General features: G+C 40.3%; 2 protein-coding genes across 3 annotated transcripts; both read left to right on the forward strand.

Moving 5' to 3' along the window:
- Positions 1 to 2,744: 2,744 nt before the first annotated feature.
- commd3 (COMM domain containing 3) lies at positions 2,745 to 7,401 on the forward strand. Its single transcript, XM_044339841.1, has 8 exons — positions 2,745 to 2,959; positions 3,824 to 3,935; positions 4,966 to 5,029; positions 5,149 to 5,183; positions 6,052 to 6,112; positions 6,220 to 6,276; positions 6,375 to 6,428; positions 7,163 to 7,401. Exons 1-8 carry the CDS (start codon positions 2,821 to 2,823, stop codon positions 7,220 to 7,222), a joined length of 582 nt encoding a protein of 193 aa, XP_044195776.1. The 5' UTR covers positions 2,745 to 2,820; the 3' UTR covers positions 7,223 to 7,401.
- A 385-nt stretch (positions 7,402 to 7,786) lies between these two features.
- bmi1a (bmi1 polycomb ring finger oncogene 1a) lies at positions 7,787 to 18,781 on the forward strand. Of its 2 annotated transcripts, XR_006399783.1 has the most exons (11): positions 7,787 to 8,025; positions 12,584 to 12,718; positions 13,014 to 13,110; positions 13,766 to 13,821; positions 14,560 to 14,607; positions 14,698 to 14,806; positions 15,560 to 15,599; positions 15,896 to 15,994; positions 16,183 to 16,263; positions 17,418 to 17,846; positions 18,280 to 18,781. XR_006399783.1 is itself a non-coding variant. In XM_044339840.1 (10 exons), exons 2-10 carry the CDS (start codon positions 12,607 to 12,609, stop codon positions 17,772 to 17,774), a joined length of 999 nt encoding a protein of 332 aa, XP_044195775.1. In that variant the 5' UTR covers positions 7,787 to 8,025; positions 12,584 to 12,606; the 3' UTR covers positions 17,775 to 18,781. The 2 variants fall into 2 exon arrangements, 1 of the variants encoding a protein (XP_044195775.1); XM_044339840.1 differs by having other exon boundaries at positions 17,418 to 18,781.
- Positions 18,782 to 19,191: the final 410 nt, after the last annotated feature.

Genomic DNA, 19,191 nt, shown 5'->3' on the forward strand with positions numbered 1-19,191 from the left:
GCTCTTTATTGCGTTTTTGAAGTTATATTACTGAGTGAGACTTTTATTGTAATTAGATACGCATATTACGAGGTTTCATATGTAAATATAATAAAGTGCTGAATAGCATACCCGAAAACCGCTCCTATGTGTGAACAGAAGATCTTAATCCATCTGATTTGCGCTGATTAGATTCGCAGAAACAATGTGATGCAATAAAAACGATGTAAAAGACATTGAAAGAAACGTATCAAAGTAGCAGAAATGGGATGTGCACCGCGGTAAGAGACATATCTTGGGGGAAAAACACTCAACAGCAGGGAGAGAGTGAAGGCTAATCTATTTCACAACCCGACCTGGAGCCAAGATGGACTTTGGACAAAGCGCGGAGTCAGAGGTCACTGCGATAGCTGCAGCGTGTGTGGCCGCGGGTGCGCAATAACGCAACCCTCCTCATTTCTGGATAATAAACGACAGGCCGGCGATGATCTCACTCAGAGGAAATGATGTAGTCTAAAATGACTTCTTTAGCTTAGGAAAAAAAAATGCGTCAGTGACAGGAAACATTTGACAAACAGTAAATAGGTTTTTCTCTTTTCGGTGGTTAACCCGTTATGTGCTGCTGGTGCTTCTGAAAATGTTCAAGGACAGTGCAGAAGCTTATAGAGCCAGACTAAACAGACGAGTATGTTAACTGCACTGAAGAGTGGCAATGTAAAGGTGCATGTAAATAATAATAATAATAAATAATATTCGTGGCTTCTTCTGCTTCTCCAGACATTTTTGTTATGGATGCACAAGTTGCACGTTTTTTTTTTTTTTTTTTTTTTTTTTTTTTTGTGTGACAATCTGGTCTAAATTGAGCAGCACAGTGAAGAACAGTCTGCAGCACACTTGCAGTATGGTTTTTCATGCAAAAGGGGATTTCCTTGTCATGGGGTTCCTCCTCTTGACTGCATTACACAGTGGTTGCAGATATTTCAGCCTGACATATGGGAAGTTTAAAAGTGACCTAGTCTGAACACAGAACCTCTACCTCATGACTCCAGTAAGACTGGGAGGGAAGTTCCCACAGATGAAAAACAACATCAGAGGCACATAAGTGAAACAGAAAATATAACCAGCAGAATTGAACTACTGCAGGTTTCAAAATATACAGACAAAGCTTCAGAAGCATCACTGCACTCACTGCACTGTGCTTCCTTAATTTGACACAGTGAAAATGTACAGCAGGTTTGCAAAATAGATGAAAAAATATGTTGCACATCCTTTCACACATCTCAGCTATCTTAGAAATCTTCATCTTATTGTTTTTTTCTTGATATGTACAAATAGATTTAACAGGGAAAATCAATAAGGTACAGTGCTCCATCTCTTCAGTGTGCTTTGCTGAAAAAAAAAAATTGAAAAATACAGGTAACATGTTTCAATACCATAATTAGTGCAGCAAAACTATAAAGAAAATGGTTCGAAAATAACACTCTTCCTTTTGAACTAAGTTTATCTCATATATTGGATATATCTTGTTTTTTTCCCTCCTTCTCATCTTAATATTTGGGTTTTGGTTCTTTGGATCTTTGAACTTGCATATATTGTCACAAAGATTGATTTTGTTTCTGCTTTTCTTCAAGATGACAACAAAAAAGTATTTTAAAAAGAATCCTTTATTTCATCTCCTCATCTTCATCTTCTATGGGATAAGATTGGACTTGAGTGATCATTAAGGGATATTGGCTATTGTGTTATTTCAGCCCTTCAGTGAATGGAAAAAAAAGTCTCCTTTAGCCTACTGTTTGTACATCAGTGTAGTGTAGACAGATACTGACAAGTAGGCAACATCTCATTAATCAAAAGAATCAGAATCAGCTTCATTGGCCAATGACTCTGGTTCCTAGTGGCTCTCAGTGTAGTCACATCAAAGTTCAGGTGAGACACATTATGCACAAGCAAGTAGGAGAAAAAAATAGATACACATAAATAGAAAAAAAATGGACAACAACATGTCTATATACAGGTAAAAACTGTTTGTGTAAATTGTAAACAGGATATGAGTAAGTGTGTAAAAATGTGAGCAGTGCTGAAATAATAATGCAACATGTTACTTTATATACAAACAGTGGGTAGATATAAACTAAATAGGCTGTAATGCTGAATATGGTCAACTACATAAATTTTAAAAAAAAAAGATATCAAACTTTTTTATGTTAAAGATGGGGATTGCAGACGTCCATTATATCTCAGTTTGTCTGTGAGAACCCATCTGAGAGGTCTAAATATCACTGGGTTAAAAATGTACCCAGTTTGGGTCCATTACAACACTGGGTCAACTTGGTTTAACACTCGAAACATACATAAGTTATTAACAATCAATAACAAACCGTGACATGTAAGTTTAAAAAGAAGAGATTATAACAAGCTTTAGTAAAAGAAAAAATAACGCTAAAACAAAGCAACCCCTTGTCTTGAGTGGCTTTCTGGGTAACAATATTGGTGCTGTATTGATCCAAATTGGATTTTTAGTGAACATGGACACAGAACTGCAGAGAGGTTGACTCAAAAGTCTTTCAGGTGCATTCACGTTCACTGTATTTGTAAATGAGCTCTCTTTGGCTCCACCTGTCTTTCTCCTTCCTCGGAAGTGCGCTGAGAGTAGAGCAACACACAGTAGAAAACCACCTGCATATAATACACAATATCCCTCAACATCCTACATTCTGATCCCCACTCATTTGCCTGCTCCTGTTGCAGCTACGCGCCCCGGGCTCCTGCAGCTCCTCCCTCCGCTGCTCCACATCAGCTGATCCGTCACGTGGGCTCGTGTCGTGGGTCACCCTTTGCAAAATGGAGTTGTCCGAGTCTGTGCAGAGAGGGCTTCAGTCTCTAGCAGACCCGTCCGTCTTCGATCAGACCAGCTTCCCCGCGCTGGTGGACGTCTCTTTCCGGAGTCTGCTCTCTTCTCACGGCGACCCCGGCGTCCTCGGTGAGCTGGAGCCTCCTCCCCCGCCGCCTTTTGTCTCCTCCGCTTCTTCCGGTTTCTCTCTCCCGTGTGGATGTGTAGAGGGGTCTCCCCTCGGTGTTTTTGCGGATTCGTACGGAGCTGCTGCTCGCTGCGGATTGCTCTAAACCGGACTGTTTATATTAGGATCTGTAATGAGGCGAGGTGGCTCAGCAGACAGCTGGAGCGATCTGCAGCCTTCTCTGCTGCCTGCTTTGCATTCAGCAGCAGCCACACAATCACACGGCCACTCGGGATGCCTTTTGTCATTTAAACTGAGTCTACACAGCATATAAGAAAGACTATGTTAGACTATTCCAATAAGCATCGGTCCAAACTGACAATGAATACACATCCGATTAGCTATTTTTGCTGTAATCGCGTTTAGCAGATGTTTGGAGCCGTCAGCGCGCTGTGTGTCGCTCATTTTGATTGGCTTTTGGTTTAAGCATTAAAATATAAATTCTGCAAAATTACAAACCTTATCTACTATTTACATCTCGTGCTCTGTAATGGCTGCTTCAGTTATTTCCACACGTCCATGTGTTGTCCAACTTCTGCAGCATTCCAGCTCTTTCTAATGGCAGAATTATTTAGAAAGTGAAAATGTTCACTGTCCAAACAACACAAAGGACCCCCGGCTGATGCAGCCGAGGGGCCCATTCACATGCAAATCATCATTGATTTCCATTCTGAAACGTCAATCCGTGGGTGCGAGTATGGATCGCAAATCTGCATCATTTATATACCAATCAAACGCGTCTGTTGTTGCTAAGAAGAATGAAGTTAGGCTATAAGTGCAGCTATGTTGGCATCTTCCTTCACACCGTGTCTGTCCTCTGGTTGCAGATCAGCCTGAGCTGAAGCAGGTCGACCAGATCCTGCTGAAACAGAGCCACACCGCAGCGATCACCTTCATACTGGAGGCGGTCAAACAAAATGCAGACAAGTCGACTGTAAGGTAAGCGACCTCACAGAGAGGAGGGCTTCCTGTAAAACACGCGTGCTGCTGCTCAAACCCCTACACATGCTTGTGGTGAACTAGCTTACCAAAAACAGCCTGATAAGTTGTCAGCACATGGCTATAAAAACGGTGCTCACATCACACAGTCTGACAGGAAATATTTCGCTCTAAATCATGCAGTTTGCATATTACATGTAGAGACAGTGACCCGCTGATTGGGTCTCCTAATAGATCAAGATTTAGAGCAATACATTTAATTAATATATATGCAAAATATCTTATTTCTACAACTACCGCAAACTATATATAAAAAACCCATTGTGCACAGCTTGCATTGAATGCAGCAAAGCAATGTGATTCATAAGAAGTCAGTGTTTCATTAGATTTTAAAATGTGAGCTGATTGTGTCCCTGCATGTGCACGATAGCAGGAATACACAAGGATGTTGTTAGTTTCAGGGAATGAACGTAACTGAGCAACTTTTGACGTTTCCAGTGCAGCTTGACATCAGTGGCCTGAATTGATCGATGGTATCTTGTTATAAAAATTCAGTTTTTTACAATTGTCCATCTATGTTGCATGAAAATGTTGCTTTTTTTGTCATTGCCATAGGGAGTTAAAATCAGAAGTCAGTGTATTATTCTGATGGTTAATCATCAGAGTTAGATGTTGAGGATAGACAAACTCTTAAAGCTCTGTAGATGTGTGTCAGTGATCAATTCTGCTAAAAAAAAAAAAATTAAAACTTTCTGGAAAGCAGTCATTCTAGTTTTTGTAATCCATTAAAACTCACTTCTATAGGCTGTCCTGCATTTCTTCATATCCTCAAATTTGACATTTGCACTGTGATAATAAGCTTCATTTTCACTCAGACAATGCATGTCAACATTCAGCCATTCATAGGACTGTATTCTCCCTTCACTGTCTGCCTGTAGAAAGTTGTAAATAGATTGACTCTTTTCAGATTTTAAGTTTTTTTTTAATGTGAAATCAGCTGTGTAATAAAAGTGTTGTTTTGTTCCCACAGCTCCTGCCTTGAAGAGCTCACATTCAGTGCAGAGAGAATAGAAATATTCTGTAGCACATATCAGGTGACAGTTCAAATCACGTTGCTCTTATTAAAATGTATTTTTTCCCCTGTGGTCTTGTAGTTGTGGCTGACCTGCCTACACATATTTTTGTTTTATATATTTTTTTTATTTTTTTACAGAAACATAAAAAAGAACTAGAGCGTCTGTTAGCAAGGTAAGATTGCACTGGATTTTTTTAGCTGGAGATGTGTGGTTTATAGAGGTGAAGGTATCATTCTTGAGTTGATAAAGAGCATGAATGTCCCCAAAATGTGTGAACATTATAGAGATTTTTTTTAGTTTTACATTGCAACATTGATAACAGAGCGATTTTGCTCATTAGAGCTTCTTTGATGATTATCAACTGGAGGTCAAAGTTTGTCCAATTTTTCTTCGACTCTACATGGCTGCTAATACATCACATGTGGAGGAAAAACAACGCACTTCTCAACAATTCAATAAATATCCGAGTTCAACTCCTTTGGACACAATCTTAAGCAGTCATATGCGGGGATTTTTTTTAAAATCGGGGGGGAAGAACAACCAGAGAGTGTGAAGCCTGCATGTCAGGACGAAAAGGAGCGTGATTAATTGCAATGTAAATGCTGCTTTATGACGCACCCTAAACAAACACTCGTTGTAGGGATACGTTGTTTGCACTGGTTTAAAACGGTTTGCAGACACATGTGTCGAATAAAAGAGAAGCAGTCTTTGAATCGCATACAAAACGTTTAGCATACGCACAACTTTTGGAACAAGTGGAAAATCCTCAGACATTTATTGAGCACTAAAAAGTTTTGGCGTGGGTTAAAATACTCCCATGAGATAGTTACACCTTCAGAGGCGCATATGTTACACCTCAGATTTTTCTTCATCTCTTTGACCTTCAGGTTGCCACAGAGTGCAGCATGTTTAGCGTGACGCTAATAAATTAAAGGATGAAGGTGGATTTTTTTTCCCCCCTTCAGCATCTTTGCTCAGCTGCTGTTTCATCTCTGCTGAAGCATGATCACAGATGCGTCTCTTCTCTCTCTCTCTTTCAGCATAGGAAAGCAGCCACCTCGGGTTAACGACGTGTCGTGGCGTCTACAGTACCACATGAAGGTACATGAGAGACGCTTCGCAGCACAGTTTGTCTTTTTCTTTTTTCTTTTTTTTTTTTTTTTGTATCATAAATTCTCGTGTCAAACTAAAACTTTGTTTCCCGACAGAACGGACAGCTCGATAAGGTCAACGAGCCTTTCTACTTGATTTCATTGAACACTGAGGTAAAACTCAAAGACATTTTTTTTTATACCTTCACGTTTCATAGATTTTCATGATGTGTCCGTGGTTAAAACATGTTCGTGTTTGCTCCTTTTGCTAGAATAAAGGAACCCCTGAAGATATAAACTTCACCTGCACAGTGGAACAGTTACAGGTAGAGGATTTTGCTTGTTAGTCCTCTTTAAATGACTCTTCATCTGTTATTTTTTTAAAAATTTCAGAGTCAGACCGTCTTGCAGTTGCATCATAACTAAACCATTACGCACCACATTCAGTCTCCTTATCACAAAACAAAATGCAAGAATTCGACTCATAGTGGGAGGATAGTTTCGCTCTTCAGTCTGAGCAGCTTCTTCGTGAATTAGATGTATTGAATTGTATCATATAAGCTGTGAATTCATCATAAAATAAAGAGCTTTCTGGGATTTTCTGCGCATGAATCGGCTTTTCATCACCACAACAGTCCATCTCTTTGGATTTAGGCTTGTAGCTGCAGTCACACATCCTCAAATATGAAATAAGTACGATTGTAGTGATGATATATTATACAGTGAAATGTTATATTATGTATCAGTTGACCATGTGAGCGGCTGTTTCCTTTTTTAACATTGCAAGCATGTAAGGGATGACCCCTGTATAAATAATGTGGGCTGCAAAATATTTGGTGAATTCAACTCGGATGTAGTCCTCAGTTGTAATCCATGGTCAAGTCAGACTGAATCAAAAATTCTGAACGCATGACAATTTTCTCAAATTCTTATTTATAATGAGTATAATGTGTATGGTTATTTTTTCAGTTGATATTTTAGGTTACCTCCGCCGGACAGGTCGCTGCGTTTTTTGTTTTTTTTTTCGTAATGAAAATGGTCAATTGTTGCTTGTTTGCAGGACTTGGTGGGAAAGCTGAAAGACGCTGCCAAGAGTGTGGAGAAAGCCAGTCAGATGTAATACTGGTGTCCAGTTTCCTCGCCACAAAGCACTGAACTTCACCGGTTCCCAGCGGCATTGTTCATCTCTTTATTGCCTCTTTTGTACCTGAGATTGACGACATGATGTATGAGAAAGTTATCATTCCAACTTGTGTGTTAATTAAAACAGAAAAAATAAAACCCCCCTTTTGTTCTTTGAATAATTCCATATGTTCAAACAGAATCGGATATGATGTCTGTGTTTGTGAGAAATCAGTAGGAAAGTATTTTTTTAATAAACATTTGAATGTGGAGCCAGAGAAGTAAGTGGCAGGCATGTGTTTTGTCAACACTTACCAGCCTGAATAGGATTTTTGCCATAGTTGCATGACAGCAGTGTATTTGGTTTCCTGCAGCATTTGTTGCAACAAGAGGCTCAGTCCAGCTGCTCGGGCTGATGGGAGCTATTTATAAAAGGCTACTAATAGAGATGTGTGACTTTGTTGACAAAATTGCTGTATAAGAATTTTATGGAGCCTCTTAAGCTTTCTGCATCCACCTCACTCAAAGTTCAAAGCAGCACAGCGGCTCAGATTCCATAAACATCCGCGATGCCTCGGTTTTCAGCGGCGCTGGCTGAAGGATAAAGGCTCCAATTCATCAAGTGGAAGTTGCAGCGCATTTTTTGCAGATGTCAGGACAGCCTGTGACAAAGGTTTGACACCAAAGCCATTTGTCACATGGACGTATTTTCGCCGAGTGCGTTGTTCTTAAAAGCGACGATCAACAAAGATTAATAAGGCAGCTGCCCGAACTCCAACAGACTCCACGTTACAGCCAATAGTAAGTCGTTTAGGGCATTTTTGACGGTCAAATTGACATGAACGTGTGTGAGTGCGTGTGCTGCAGTTATTTTTAACATCAGAGAGTCGAGGGCACACCATCAGTAGCCTACTTTCTAGACACTCCTAATCACTGTGCCATTTGAATGATTCACGTCAGTGCATAGGTGGTGTCTTTTGGTGGTGGAAAGTGTAAGCTATCAAACGGTATGAATATGCATTATGGATTATTTCAAATCATGCGTCATACATTAGAAAGACCAGAATACACCGACAGTAATTTTTAGGCGCCCTTAAGCAGCTGCCTGCTGTCATTTCAGCTCAAGTTGCTCAAACTCCTGAATGTTTTGTGCTATTTCGCGCTTGAAATGCTATTCTAATGTACATGTGTGTGTGTTTTCTGTGTTATTTTCACATCATGCGTAGTAGATTAGGAGAAACAGCATACACCGACAGTAATTATAGGCACCCTTAAGCAACTAGACCACGTGACCAAAGCGGGGCGGTCGAACTAAGCCATTTTGGGGACGGTGTCAGTTTCCACGGAGCACACACACACTGCTGCATTTTACTGGGGGGTGAAGCGGATATTTTGGAGGCAAAGTTCTCGGTGCCGAAGTGGGAACCTTCCCGAGCCGAAGCCGGAGGACTGGGCTCTTTTGACGCCGCGGATCGGATACGCAAAGAGCGCGCGAGCGGCGAGAAACAGGAGGAGTTTTTATTCGCACATCTGAAATGCGCTCCGGTCCGCCGTGCGCTCTCAGCCACTGACAGCGTCTGCAGCCTGCTTCAAGATGGCGGCTCGGCTCCTATTCATTTTCTGCTGATCGCCTCCCAACTTTCATTGTCTATTCGCCTCAAGACCCACCGATTCCCAGCCGAGCATTCAGGTATGTCTTATTCGATATCGTCTCTAACTAACGGCGGGAGAAGGCGAGGTTTCGGGTTTGTGCTTTTGTGTTTTTCTGCGTACCGATCCAGCGGTGGATGTGGAGCTCTCAACGGTGGCTGCAGCGATCACCGACGTGGAGCTCCGTGTGTGTCTGCGCACCACTTTTTTGTAAAAGATGTTCCTCGCTCGGGCACAAACGCGAGTTAAGGTTCACGCTCAGCCGGTGTTGCATGATCCAGTGTTCAGTAATCTGTCCGTATAAATTGATCGCGGCTGATGTTTGCATTGCGTCGTTTGGATTTGTGTAAAGTGGGGGATCTCAGGCGAACCAGGCTGGACTGGCTGAGATGTTAACAGCAGCAAGTGCTCCAAAGTGTCCTTCTGCGCCCATATTTCCACATAACGTCTTCATTTTATAGAGTTGGGATGCTTAGGGTGTTATGAACTGGGTGTTATGTTGGTTTCGGGCGTATATGATCAAATGTTGGATTTATTAACTTAACTTGGATGGCTCCCATAAACGTGCCAAGGAGGCAAACCGTTTCAATTGTGCATAAATGTTTCATGACGCCTACTTGGTAAACACTGGATCATCGTTAAACATGAACTGTGGCTGTTCGTGTCTCAGTGTGTGATAATCTTGATTAAAGAAGATAATTGGTTTTGTGGGAAATTTAAAAAATATATATATGGACGACACGTCGGCCAGCTCACAAAAGGCTGGTTGTGTCTCATCAAACAGCCATAAGCAACGGCAATTTCACTTGAAATAATGGGGGCTGCTGCCAGCACAGACTGTTTGTTTGTTTGACATTATAAACTCGTTATGGATTTCCATATTTTCACCTTCATGCGACTGAATGCTGGCCCACTGTGTGCCTCTGAATCTGGTGGTACAGAACAGACTGACTTGAGCTTGGGCTGTTTGCTCTTGGAGGGAGGGAGGGAGGGAGGAGGAGGGGGGGGAATTATCATTTTTGCTCATGAATGCTAGTAGGGACCCTGTGTGGGCTTAACAGGTTAAAATGAATGTATATTTTCCCCCCACTCGGGTTTCCAGCCTCACAGGTTTGTGGATACACGTGATACTGTAGCTTAAGCAGACTGCATCATGCTACAGTTTGCACGAGCACAATTCAGTGAAAGCGATTTCTGTTCGCATTGTCTTTAATAAGTTTCAGTCACGTGGTCAGTTATGAATCCCCACTTATTCAATTCCTTATTTTCTAAATTGACTGACAGCGGTTAATATGAGGTCTTTGTTTTTTTTCCCATTGCCGATTTTAATTGGGTTATTTCCAGCTGCTGTTGATTTACGTATAAGAGGAACCTTTACAAGAGGAACTGGTCTCATTTTGGGCATAAATTAGGTGGGCACTGGGAGAAATCTCCCCGTTTGTTGTTGCTTTAATGGCAGAATTAAAGATTAGTAGCCTGTAGCTGTTGTGGATTAACTAATGATATGTTATCAACACCGACTCCATAATTAAACCTTGCTGTCAATTTTAAAAAGGGAGCTACGTGGTATATAAGCTGCATTTTCTATGTACAGTCAATGTCTTTGTGTTCATAACTGAATCCATATTGGAAGTGTTGAATGGACTATATTTCAAGCTGCTGCATGATTCTCGGTTGGTGCTGTAGCCTTGTGATTGTATTCGTTCCCACTATGAACTTATTTTGGTTTGTGGAGTGATTGACTTGAAGTCTTCTAAAGTGAGCCTGCAGCTCCCACAGGACTGAGGCAGAAGCAGTTGTCCAAACACAAGTCAATCGATTAATGGCTCAACAGGCTCCCCCCTGCATAATGTTATCCATCATTATCCATGTGTGATGCATCCTTTTGAACGGAGTCTCTGTCCAAACTTGCCCGCTTTGGTCTGTTAACAGCCGGCCAAGACCGGCCCGGCGGTCGGGCATGTTGCCGGCTGTGACTCCATACATACAGTGACAGTGAGGATACAGAGCTGGACAGAAGAAGGGTCACCTCCTCATGTCCAGTGTGTTGATTTTAATGTCTGGTGTTTTTACAGTAGGCTACTATATGGCAGGAAGGGGCACCCACATAGTCATAGGAGACTTTAATAATATTCACCACCTTTGGATTATTGTTTTTCCAACCATCCAAGATAAAATAGTCTCATATAAGTAGTAGTAGTATATAAGTGGAAGTAGAAAAAAAAACGCTGTTTTGGCATCGGGAGACTTATTTAAAAGCTTTTCCACTTTGTCAGAGGCGCGTTTGTGGGATGAAACAGCCATTGTCATAAAGTGTAGATGTCTAATAAAGGGCGCTATATGTGTTTTTTAGCTGGTAATGGCGCAGAATAATAAGTCTGCTCCAGTGTGCGCTCCAACTTCAGCGCAGTCGCTGCTGCCTGGCCATGTTGTGCTGCACAGTGCTGGTTATCGCGCACACGCCATGAAAACCACGAACCAGAATAACGATGAGATTATTCTCCGAGTTCGGTACATACTCTCCTCCCCGTGGTCCGTAAAGATTTGGGAAGCTGGTGTAAACCCGTCGGATACTGGCTTTATTTGCCCCCTTTCGAAGGAAACCCCGCAGCCCGTTGAACCGATACGGGCTTTTTTTTTTTTTTTTCCTCCACAAAATGGCAGCCGTGCTGTCGGCAGACTGGCAGTCCAGCGGCTGTGTGCGCGGAGGGACGCGGAGCCTCCGGTCCCTCCTTATTCCCGCTCTGAACACCGGCAGCTCGCCGTGCTGTTGTTTTTGGTGAGACATCCTGCCTTGTTCTGGTCACTGGCGACCAGCCATGTGGGCTAAAAAGCAAAAGGAGTTGCCATAGAAACGCTCAGGTTTCCCCACAGCCTATGTGGCACACCTGACGCAGTGAATGGGTGTCTCCTATCATCCCCCTTTTCACCCACAATCACCCCGGGGCGCCAGTCTCCGTGTTGAATATTATTTTCCACCTAAGATTTCAAACTTCGGCTGAATTCCTGCTTTTAAAAAATGAAGCTGTTACTCTGGTAAAAGTGACACATTGAGATACCCAATTCATAAAATCTGTCTCAGATTTATTTTATCAGCGTCACTCATAGATTTGTCTTTTTTTTATTTTTTTTTTTTTAGCTGTCTTATTTAAAACTTTAAAACTAAATTTCAAACCTGGAGTCACTTAGTGCCGCATTACGCATTTAACACCAGACTGTCCGATCTGTAAGATTTTGCAGAATGCGTCCAAATCGGGAGTTGTGAACCCAAAATTTTCCGCGCCGTGCCTCATGTCTGAGCAGAGAAATCTTTTCATGTAAGCTCATTTTTTTTCTGTGTGCTTGTTACATCTGCTCTGTTCTCTGTTGTCGCCAAGTGTTGAACGCTGTAGATTTAAGATGATGGAGAGGAAGGAGCGCATCGATCTCTCAGTGGATATTTATGATTATTCAGTGCGCTTCGGTCAAATGACTCTATGGTGCCTTTGCCTATCAATCTGCCACAAAGAGCCTTCCCCGTAGGTTATTACTGAATTAGCATAAAAGACGATGTTGCTTTAACACAGTCAAACAAACAGCCTTCTCCAAATGGTCTGACCTGCGCTGTAAGAGAAACCTGCAGCTCCCCGATGCTTCTGTGCGCCTGTCATGCATGCATTGTTTTGACTTGTTCTAATTTTCCCCCCCCCCTCCTCCCCTTCCTACGCAGGATTGTTGTTCCTTTTGCTCATCATGCATCGGACAACCAGGATAAAGATCACTGAGCTCAACCCTCACCTAATGTGCGTCCTGTGCGGAGGATATTTCATAGACGCAACCACCATCATCGAATGTCTTCACTCATGTGAGCAAACCGACAAAACTCTTATTTTTTTCCCCGATGTGGTTGGAAAATGTCAACATGGATTTGTGCACGTAAAAAAAAAAAAAAAAAGCTGTGAGAATATGTTTCAGCATCCAGTGTTTTTTTTTTCTTACATATTTCCCTGCACATCCACTTTGGATGTAAACTTTATGCTGAAAAGGAGATTTCTCCTTGGCAGCTTGAGCCACATTCAGCATCAGAATCAGGATATCCTCTCTGGTGCGTCTGATATTGACAGGTTTTCTTCCTCTTTTTCTTTTTGCATGGTTTGCAGTCTGCAAGATGTGCATTGTGCGCTATCTGGAAACCAGCAAATACTGTCCCATCTGTGATGTACAAGTGCATAAAACCAAGCCTCTGCTCAACATAAGGTAAGAGTTACATTTTCCATCATATTCTTTGACTGCATTACAAAGTCCTGAGGCTTGTTCTTTGTTCTTTTCATATTCCTGTATTTATAAATTTAATTCTAAGGCAAATGAATCTTCTCTTTTGGTATTTTGGCTAGAATAGTGTAGCAGAGGAAACTGTCTTTCTACTGGACTGATTCCTCATGTTGTAATAAATAGACTTACCTCAGTATTTTCTTACATTTTCTTCCCAAAATCTATAAATGCATTGTTAATATTAAGCAGTCATTTCAACGGTTTCCTGTTTCCTGGTTTTCCCTTCCCCCCTCCCAATTAAATGACTGAATCAACCTGTTTTTATTTTAAAATATTGAGTCATATGGAGCACTTTCAGACCATTCACATAGTGAGATGTGACACAGAAAATTCCTTAATCAGCTACGGTTGTCTATTAAGCTTTGTGTTTAGGTGCTGTAATGCAATAAATGTGTATTTTAAGAAAGTGTGCCTTCAAAGCAAAGCAGTGACCAAACAAGAAAAAAACATTCATCTAGTCAGTCTGTCTTGTTTATTCTGCTCTCCATAAGCTGTACAGCACAGGAAAAAATAGATGCTTCTGCACAATAATTTCCATTCTCTCAGTGGTCTGACTGAAGTTTGTCTTCTGTTTTTCTAGGTCTGACAAAACTCTGCAGGACATCGTGTATAAACTGGTGCCTGGCCTCTTCAAAAGTAAGAACACAACTGTAGACGGTGCCTCGTGTGTTTCGCACGTGTTTACTTTCATTCTGACTCTGCATTTGCATATATTTTGATGCCTCCCTTTGGTTAAATTGGTTTCATCTTTAGTTTCATATCTAATCAGCCAGAAGTATTAAATGCACTTCAGCCTCCTGAATGCACCAACTGTACTAAGCATTAACTGCTTCTGCAGATGAAAAGAGTAGAAATTGACTCCCAAATACTAATAAATGTATAAAGATACATTATAATATGTAAGGAGCTCAAATGGAAAGACATTTGTTTTAAAAAAAAAAATGCTGTGGTTGCTGAGCAGAGATGATGTCTGCTGTTATTGTCCCCAAATGTTACATTATAGTGCAGTGCTTTTATTTTGTGCTATACTGTATATAGTCTACTACTGATAAATCTGCTCAAATTGGGTCAGACAGCTGTTTCATTTCCAAGTCTTATATATTGCAGTCTTATAAAATATTATAATGAATGAATGTTTTTTGCTACAATAAAACAACACTGAAATAATCCCATCTAATTGAACGGTTTAACTTTGTGAATTGTGACACTCTGCTGATGTAATTTATTCTGGTAAATTCAGTTGTGTTGAGATTTCCTGCTGCAGATCAGTACTGCATGTGTGCACTTACAGTATTTTCCGCTATAAAACGACATTTCCTTTAAAAAGTGCAAATGAACAGACTCGTAATGACTCATCTTCCTTACTGTCTTCAGATGAAATGAAGAGGAGAAGAGACTTTTATGCCGACCACCCTGTAGACGGTGAGTTAGAAAGCATAACTGATTATCAAATTTGCTTTTTTTTTTTTTTTTAACTTTCTGGATACTAATCTGTGTGTCTTTTTCTTATAGCGTCTAATGGATCCAATGAAGATCGTGGCGAGGTGGCAGACGAAGACAAGAGAATTATTACAGATGATGAGATCATCAGCCTCTCTATTGAGTTTTTTGATCAGAGCAGGTAGGTTGGCTTTTGATATGTGTCGTTAAATCCAGGGATGATTTGTTCTATAATAGATTTTATCATCTTCATGAATGCTACATATTTATATGGAAATGATGGACAAGAAAACTTAACATTTAATACAAACATCAGTTAGATGATTACTGGAAAACATCAGGTGTTTTATCAGGTTTAGTTTAGATCTCAGATATGATTCTGCATTGAAATGGATCAGATCCAGCCTTCATGATGGTGTCCTTGTTCTATATTTTGATGCTCTGGCTCAGCTTTGTCCACAATAATAGATGCAGAACATTTTTTTGTATATCACATATATTTTGCCTGCTGGTTCAGCTTCTTCTTTTCATCATTTCATTACATGTTACTTTTACAATGTATCAATTTGTTTCTTGGTTTTCTTGCTATAAAAATATTTTAAGGGCTGCTGACATGAGTAATGAGCCACAACTATGTGTCAAGAGTTGTGCTGTAGTAACATCTGCAGGAGGGAAAAAACAAATAAAGTACAGCAGTGAAGTGTGCTTTTCATTCCAGCAACTGATTCTTTAAATCAGCTGATACCCACACACACACACACACACACACACACAAAAGATTTTTAACTTTTTAAAACATTTTTTGGATTGATTCTCATCATCATTTGTAATTGCATTTAAAATGTTGTTGTTTAAAATGTGTTTGCACTTTAAGAACAGGCAAATATCCGAGCTGGAAAGTTACTAATATGTTTCCCCTTTTTATTCTGTGCAGACTGGGAGGTGGAGCAGAGGAGAAGCAGCCTAAAGATCAGGTACCAGAAGATAATTCGACCGCTTTCTCTTCTCTTTGCTCGCATAGTTTTCTCCTGTTAACCTCCTTTGGGACCAGATAAGAATGACTCCTTCAAGGAAGCAACTAATGAATGTTCACTTTATTGCCTCTGTTGTGAAATCTGGTGACACAGTTGATACAGAGATTGTTGTTTTCCTGGTGATATAAGCTAGTTCTTTTTCCTGCTTTTAAGGCGGACCTTGCAACAGCTTATTCTCACTGTAAATAAATATACTGTAATAATACTTAATGATGTAATATTTCATTGATCTGCAGGTGGCTAACAAAAGGTACCTTCAGTGTCCAGCAGCCATGACAGTCATGCATCTGCGGAAGTTTCTGCGCAGCAAAATGGACATCCCAAACACCTACCAGGTCTGTTTTTAATATTTGTATTCATCTTTGACAAATGTAACTGGACATTTCAAATGTTAAAATATAAATCTGTCTGTCAGAGAGCACTGTGATGTAACAATCTTTTGTTTTAATAAATGCTGAATTGCAGATATATTTGCTGTCTTATGCTATTAAAAATGAAAAATGACTAATTCTTTCCTCTTTAGGTTGAAGTCATGTATGAAGACGAGCCTCTGAAAGATTACTACACGTTAATGGATATAGCATATATCTACACTTGGAGAAGGGTGAGACAACTTTTAATACTTTCTCTGGACAAAGAGAAGAGCTGCTTTTAGTTGGTTTATCCAAATTGTCACTGCAAAATGTCCAAAATTGTCCATTTATCACAGTATATTAAAGAATCAATCATTTTAAGTCATTTAAGTTGTCGAATAAGTTTTGTTCTAATCATGTCAGTCTCCATCAGCTGGAGGATATATTTTAATACCTTGCCATTTATAGTCCAAAATAAATTTAATATGAACAAATTGGTCACTTTGCTTTTAGAAGACAAATTGACACAGAAACTTTAATTTAAGTGTCCTTGAAATTAGATTTTTTTGTTTTGTTTTACCAATCAATTGATTAAAGATCATATATTCTATTTGATTTTAATTACACCAGTTAGCAGTTTTACACTGTGCAAGGTAATCTTGTCTGTTGTGGGTTTCCATGCATCTCAGTCATATCTGCATTGCTGTTTTTACATTTTAAAAATGAAAAATTGAATAAATTATATATATATATAACATATATATATATTTCTGTATGTTAAATACAAACTAACAGGAGGCTGATAGGAAGGAAGGCGTCAGCTCACACATCTTGATGTACAGTTCATAATTAGTTATTTGGCATGTGGGCCTATAAAGGGATTATTCCCTGAGGAATGAAAAAATGCAACTGACCTGAAAATGTATTTAATTCTTGTATTTTTAATAATATGAGGATAATATGATGTGAACTGTTTAAAAAACATTTGTTGACATTATGATATTTTACTCTACTGTCATTCATGCAGGTGTTGGTGTAAAGAAAAGAAACTATTTCCACTCTTTAGTCTTTTCCAAAATCAACACACAATTTGAATCGATGCCATTTCTTTGGAAAAATGCAGTTTGCAGTTAATTCAGTTGTTTACAGGCTTATACAAAAATAAATATGGTCTAGCCTGATGGTTTTATTTGTATGCTTATTCGTTTTATGCATTTGGTTTATTAAACTGTTGTGGGCTATAATATTTAATAATAGTCTTATTTAATATTTATACCTATTCCTATTTATCTATTTCAACTCATTTTAATGCACAAATGGAAGGATGACATTTCACTGTGATTGGATGATCACATGTGACCAATAAATGTGATTGATGATGGTTTTATTCAACCCTCCTCCACAGAACGGCCCGCTGCCGCTGAAGTACCAGGTCCGACCCAACTGTAAGAAGATGAAGGTGAGCCACGCGCAGCAGGAGGGCCAAAACAGCGCGAGCAGATCCGGTCCGGAGAGCGACTCTGCCAGCGACAAAGCCGGAAGTCCCACGGGGGCTCCGTCCACGTCCTCGTCGCTCCCGAGCCCGGGCACGCCGGCTCAGTCCCCTCACCCGCAGCTCCCACCACACGGCCCCAACAACGTGAACGGGACCCCGGCAGTCGCTGCACCACCGGCCCCGGGACGCGCCTTCACCCAGTTCGGCAGCGGCGGCAGCAAACCCCGGAAAGTTTCTCTGAACGGCTCGTCGACCTCCTCTGGATGACGCGGGGCTCCAGACCGGACCGGACCAGCCAACGCCAGACATCCGCTCAGCTAATACTGTCTTCATGCCAACGTAGTTCCATTGTGTAGACCATGTTCTCTCTCTCTCTCTCTCTCTCTCTGTCTCTCTCTCTCTCCCTCCCTCTCTCTCTCTCTCTCTCTCCATTTGTTGTTATAAATATTATGGTATCATATGTAAGTTTAAACGTAGTGGAATCAGAGACATCTCAAAATAAAGAATGAGGAAGTCGGGTGATGTGGGAATTTTATTATGATGTTGGGGGGAAAAAAAGAAAGTTGGGAAGGAGAAGGAAGCATTTATCCCCCTGTTTAAAGCTACATCTTTATTTTACAGAAGTGACTGAAGATAGTCTTTTATATATCTATATTTTTCTTCAAATCAAACGTGTTCATCATGATTGTTTCATGTGTGTTTTGGGATATTTTTGCAGCCATCCGTTTAAACATGCATGCTCATGGTTAACACTTTTTTTTTTTTAATTTAGTGGAAGAGGATTCTGCGTGTTTGCCCCCACAAGTCTCACTTTGGAAGTGTTTCAGGCATCGATCCTGTCTCAATGAAAGGAAAGCCGTGTGCTTGGGAAAAATAAGTTTGTATTAGCGCTGTTGGCTTCACGGGAAAAAATGCCTATAATATGGAGGAAAAATCCACTTTTCTTCGCCTTTTACTGGAAAAAAAAACAAACTTTCTTGTAGCTGCAGTGGAAGTGGATCCTCCACGTCTTTAACACGTATAAGCAGTTTTAGAGAATCCACGTGTAAATAGAGACAAAATGCATATTTAATCAGCGATGATGTTATTCTCTTATTCCCCTTTGTTCTGAGGGAATGACTTGGGCTCCTGTTCAGCTCCATTTCATGCTCAACGACAGATGTTTTGATGTCTCCCGTGTTTTCCGTATTTGTATCGCTCGATTGTATGAACAACTTATTGTATTGTTACTGTTGCACAGTATAAAACATCTAAATAAAAACATTTTACACTTATGGGAGCAGTTTTTTTCCCCTTTTTTTGTGGTGGAAGAAGATCGGCGTGAACTGAGCTGAATAATCAAATGAAGCTAAATTGAAATGAGGCGCAACGAGCCAGATGTCAGTGTGAGTCATCGGTGATGAAGATAACTCAGTTAAGGAGGCCAGCTGTGAGCAGCCAGGACCCGTGATCACGTCATGTTTCTGAATACATTCAGTTCAGATAGAAGGCTTTTTAATCTTTCTTTTGTACTAATGATTTATCACATGACTAATTATATTTCACTGCATTGAAACGCACTGTGTCGATACAAAATACAAACAAAACAAGTAAAAACTTTAATTTGTTTGAGGCAAAAACAGATTATTCATATTTTTATTTCATAAATAAATCTCAGTGTCATTTTCCTTCTCTACTAATGCTG

This window comes from Thunnus albacares, chromosome 21 (assembly GCF_914725855.1).
Source record: "Thunnus albacares chromosome 21, fThuAlb1.1, whole genome shotgun sequence".
Taxonomy (NCBI): Eukaryota; Metazoa; Chordata; class Actinopteri; order Scombriformes; family Scombridae; genus Thunnus; species Thunnus albacares.

Excerpts from the sequence above, each read along its gene's own strand:
- commd3 (XM_044339841.1), top strand. The coding sequence starts at position 2,821 with ATGGAGTTGTCCGAGTCTGTGCAGAGAGGGCTTCAGTCTCTAGCAGAC. Across the intron at positions 3,936-4,965 it reads GCAGACAAGTCGACTGTAAG|CTCCTGCCTTGAAGAGCTCA; the intron begins GTAAGCGACCTC and ends TTGTTCCCACAG. Across the intron at positions 6,113-6,219 it reads GTCTACAGTACCACATGAAG|AACGGACAGCTCGATAAGGT; the intron begins GTACATGAGAGA and ends GTTTCCCGACAG.
- bmi1a (XM_044339840.1), top strand. The coding sequence starts at position 12,607 with ATGCATCGGACAACCAGGATAAAGATCACTGAGCTCAACCCTCACCTA. Across the intron at positions 13,111-13,765 it reads AAGCCTCTGCTCAACATAAG|GTCTGACAAAACTCTGCAGG; the intron begins GTAAGAGTTACA and ends CTGTTTTTCTAG. Across the intron at positions 15,600-15,895 it reads AGAAGCAGCCTAAAGATCAG|GTGGCTAACAAAAGGTACCT; the intron begins GTACCAGAAGAT and ends ATTGATCTGCAG.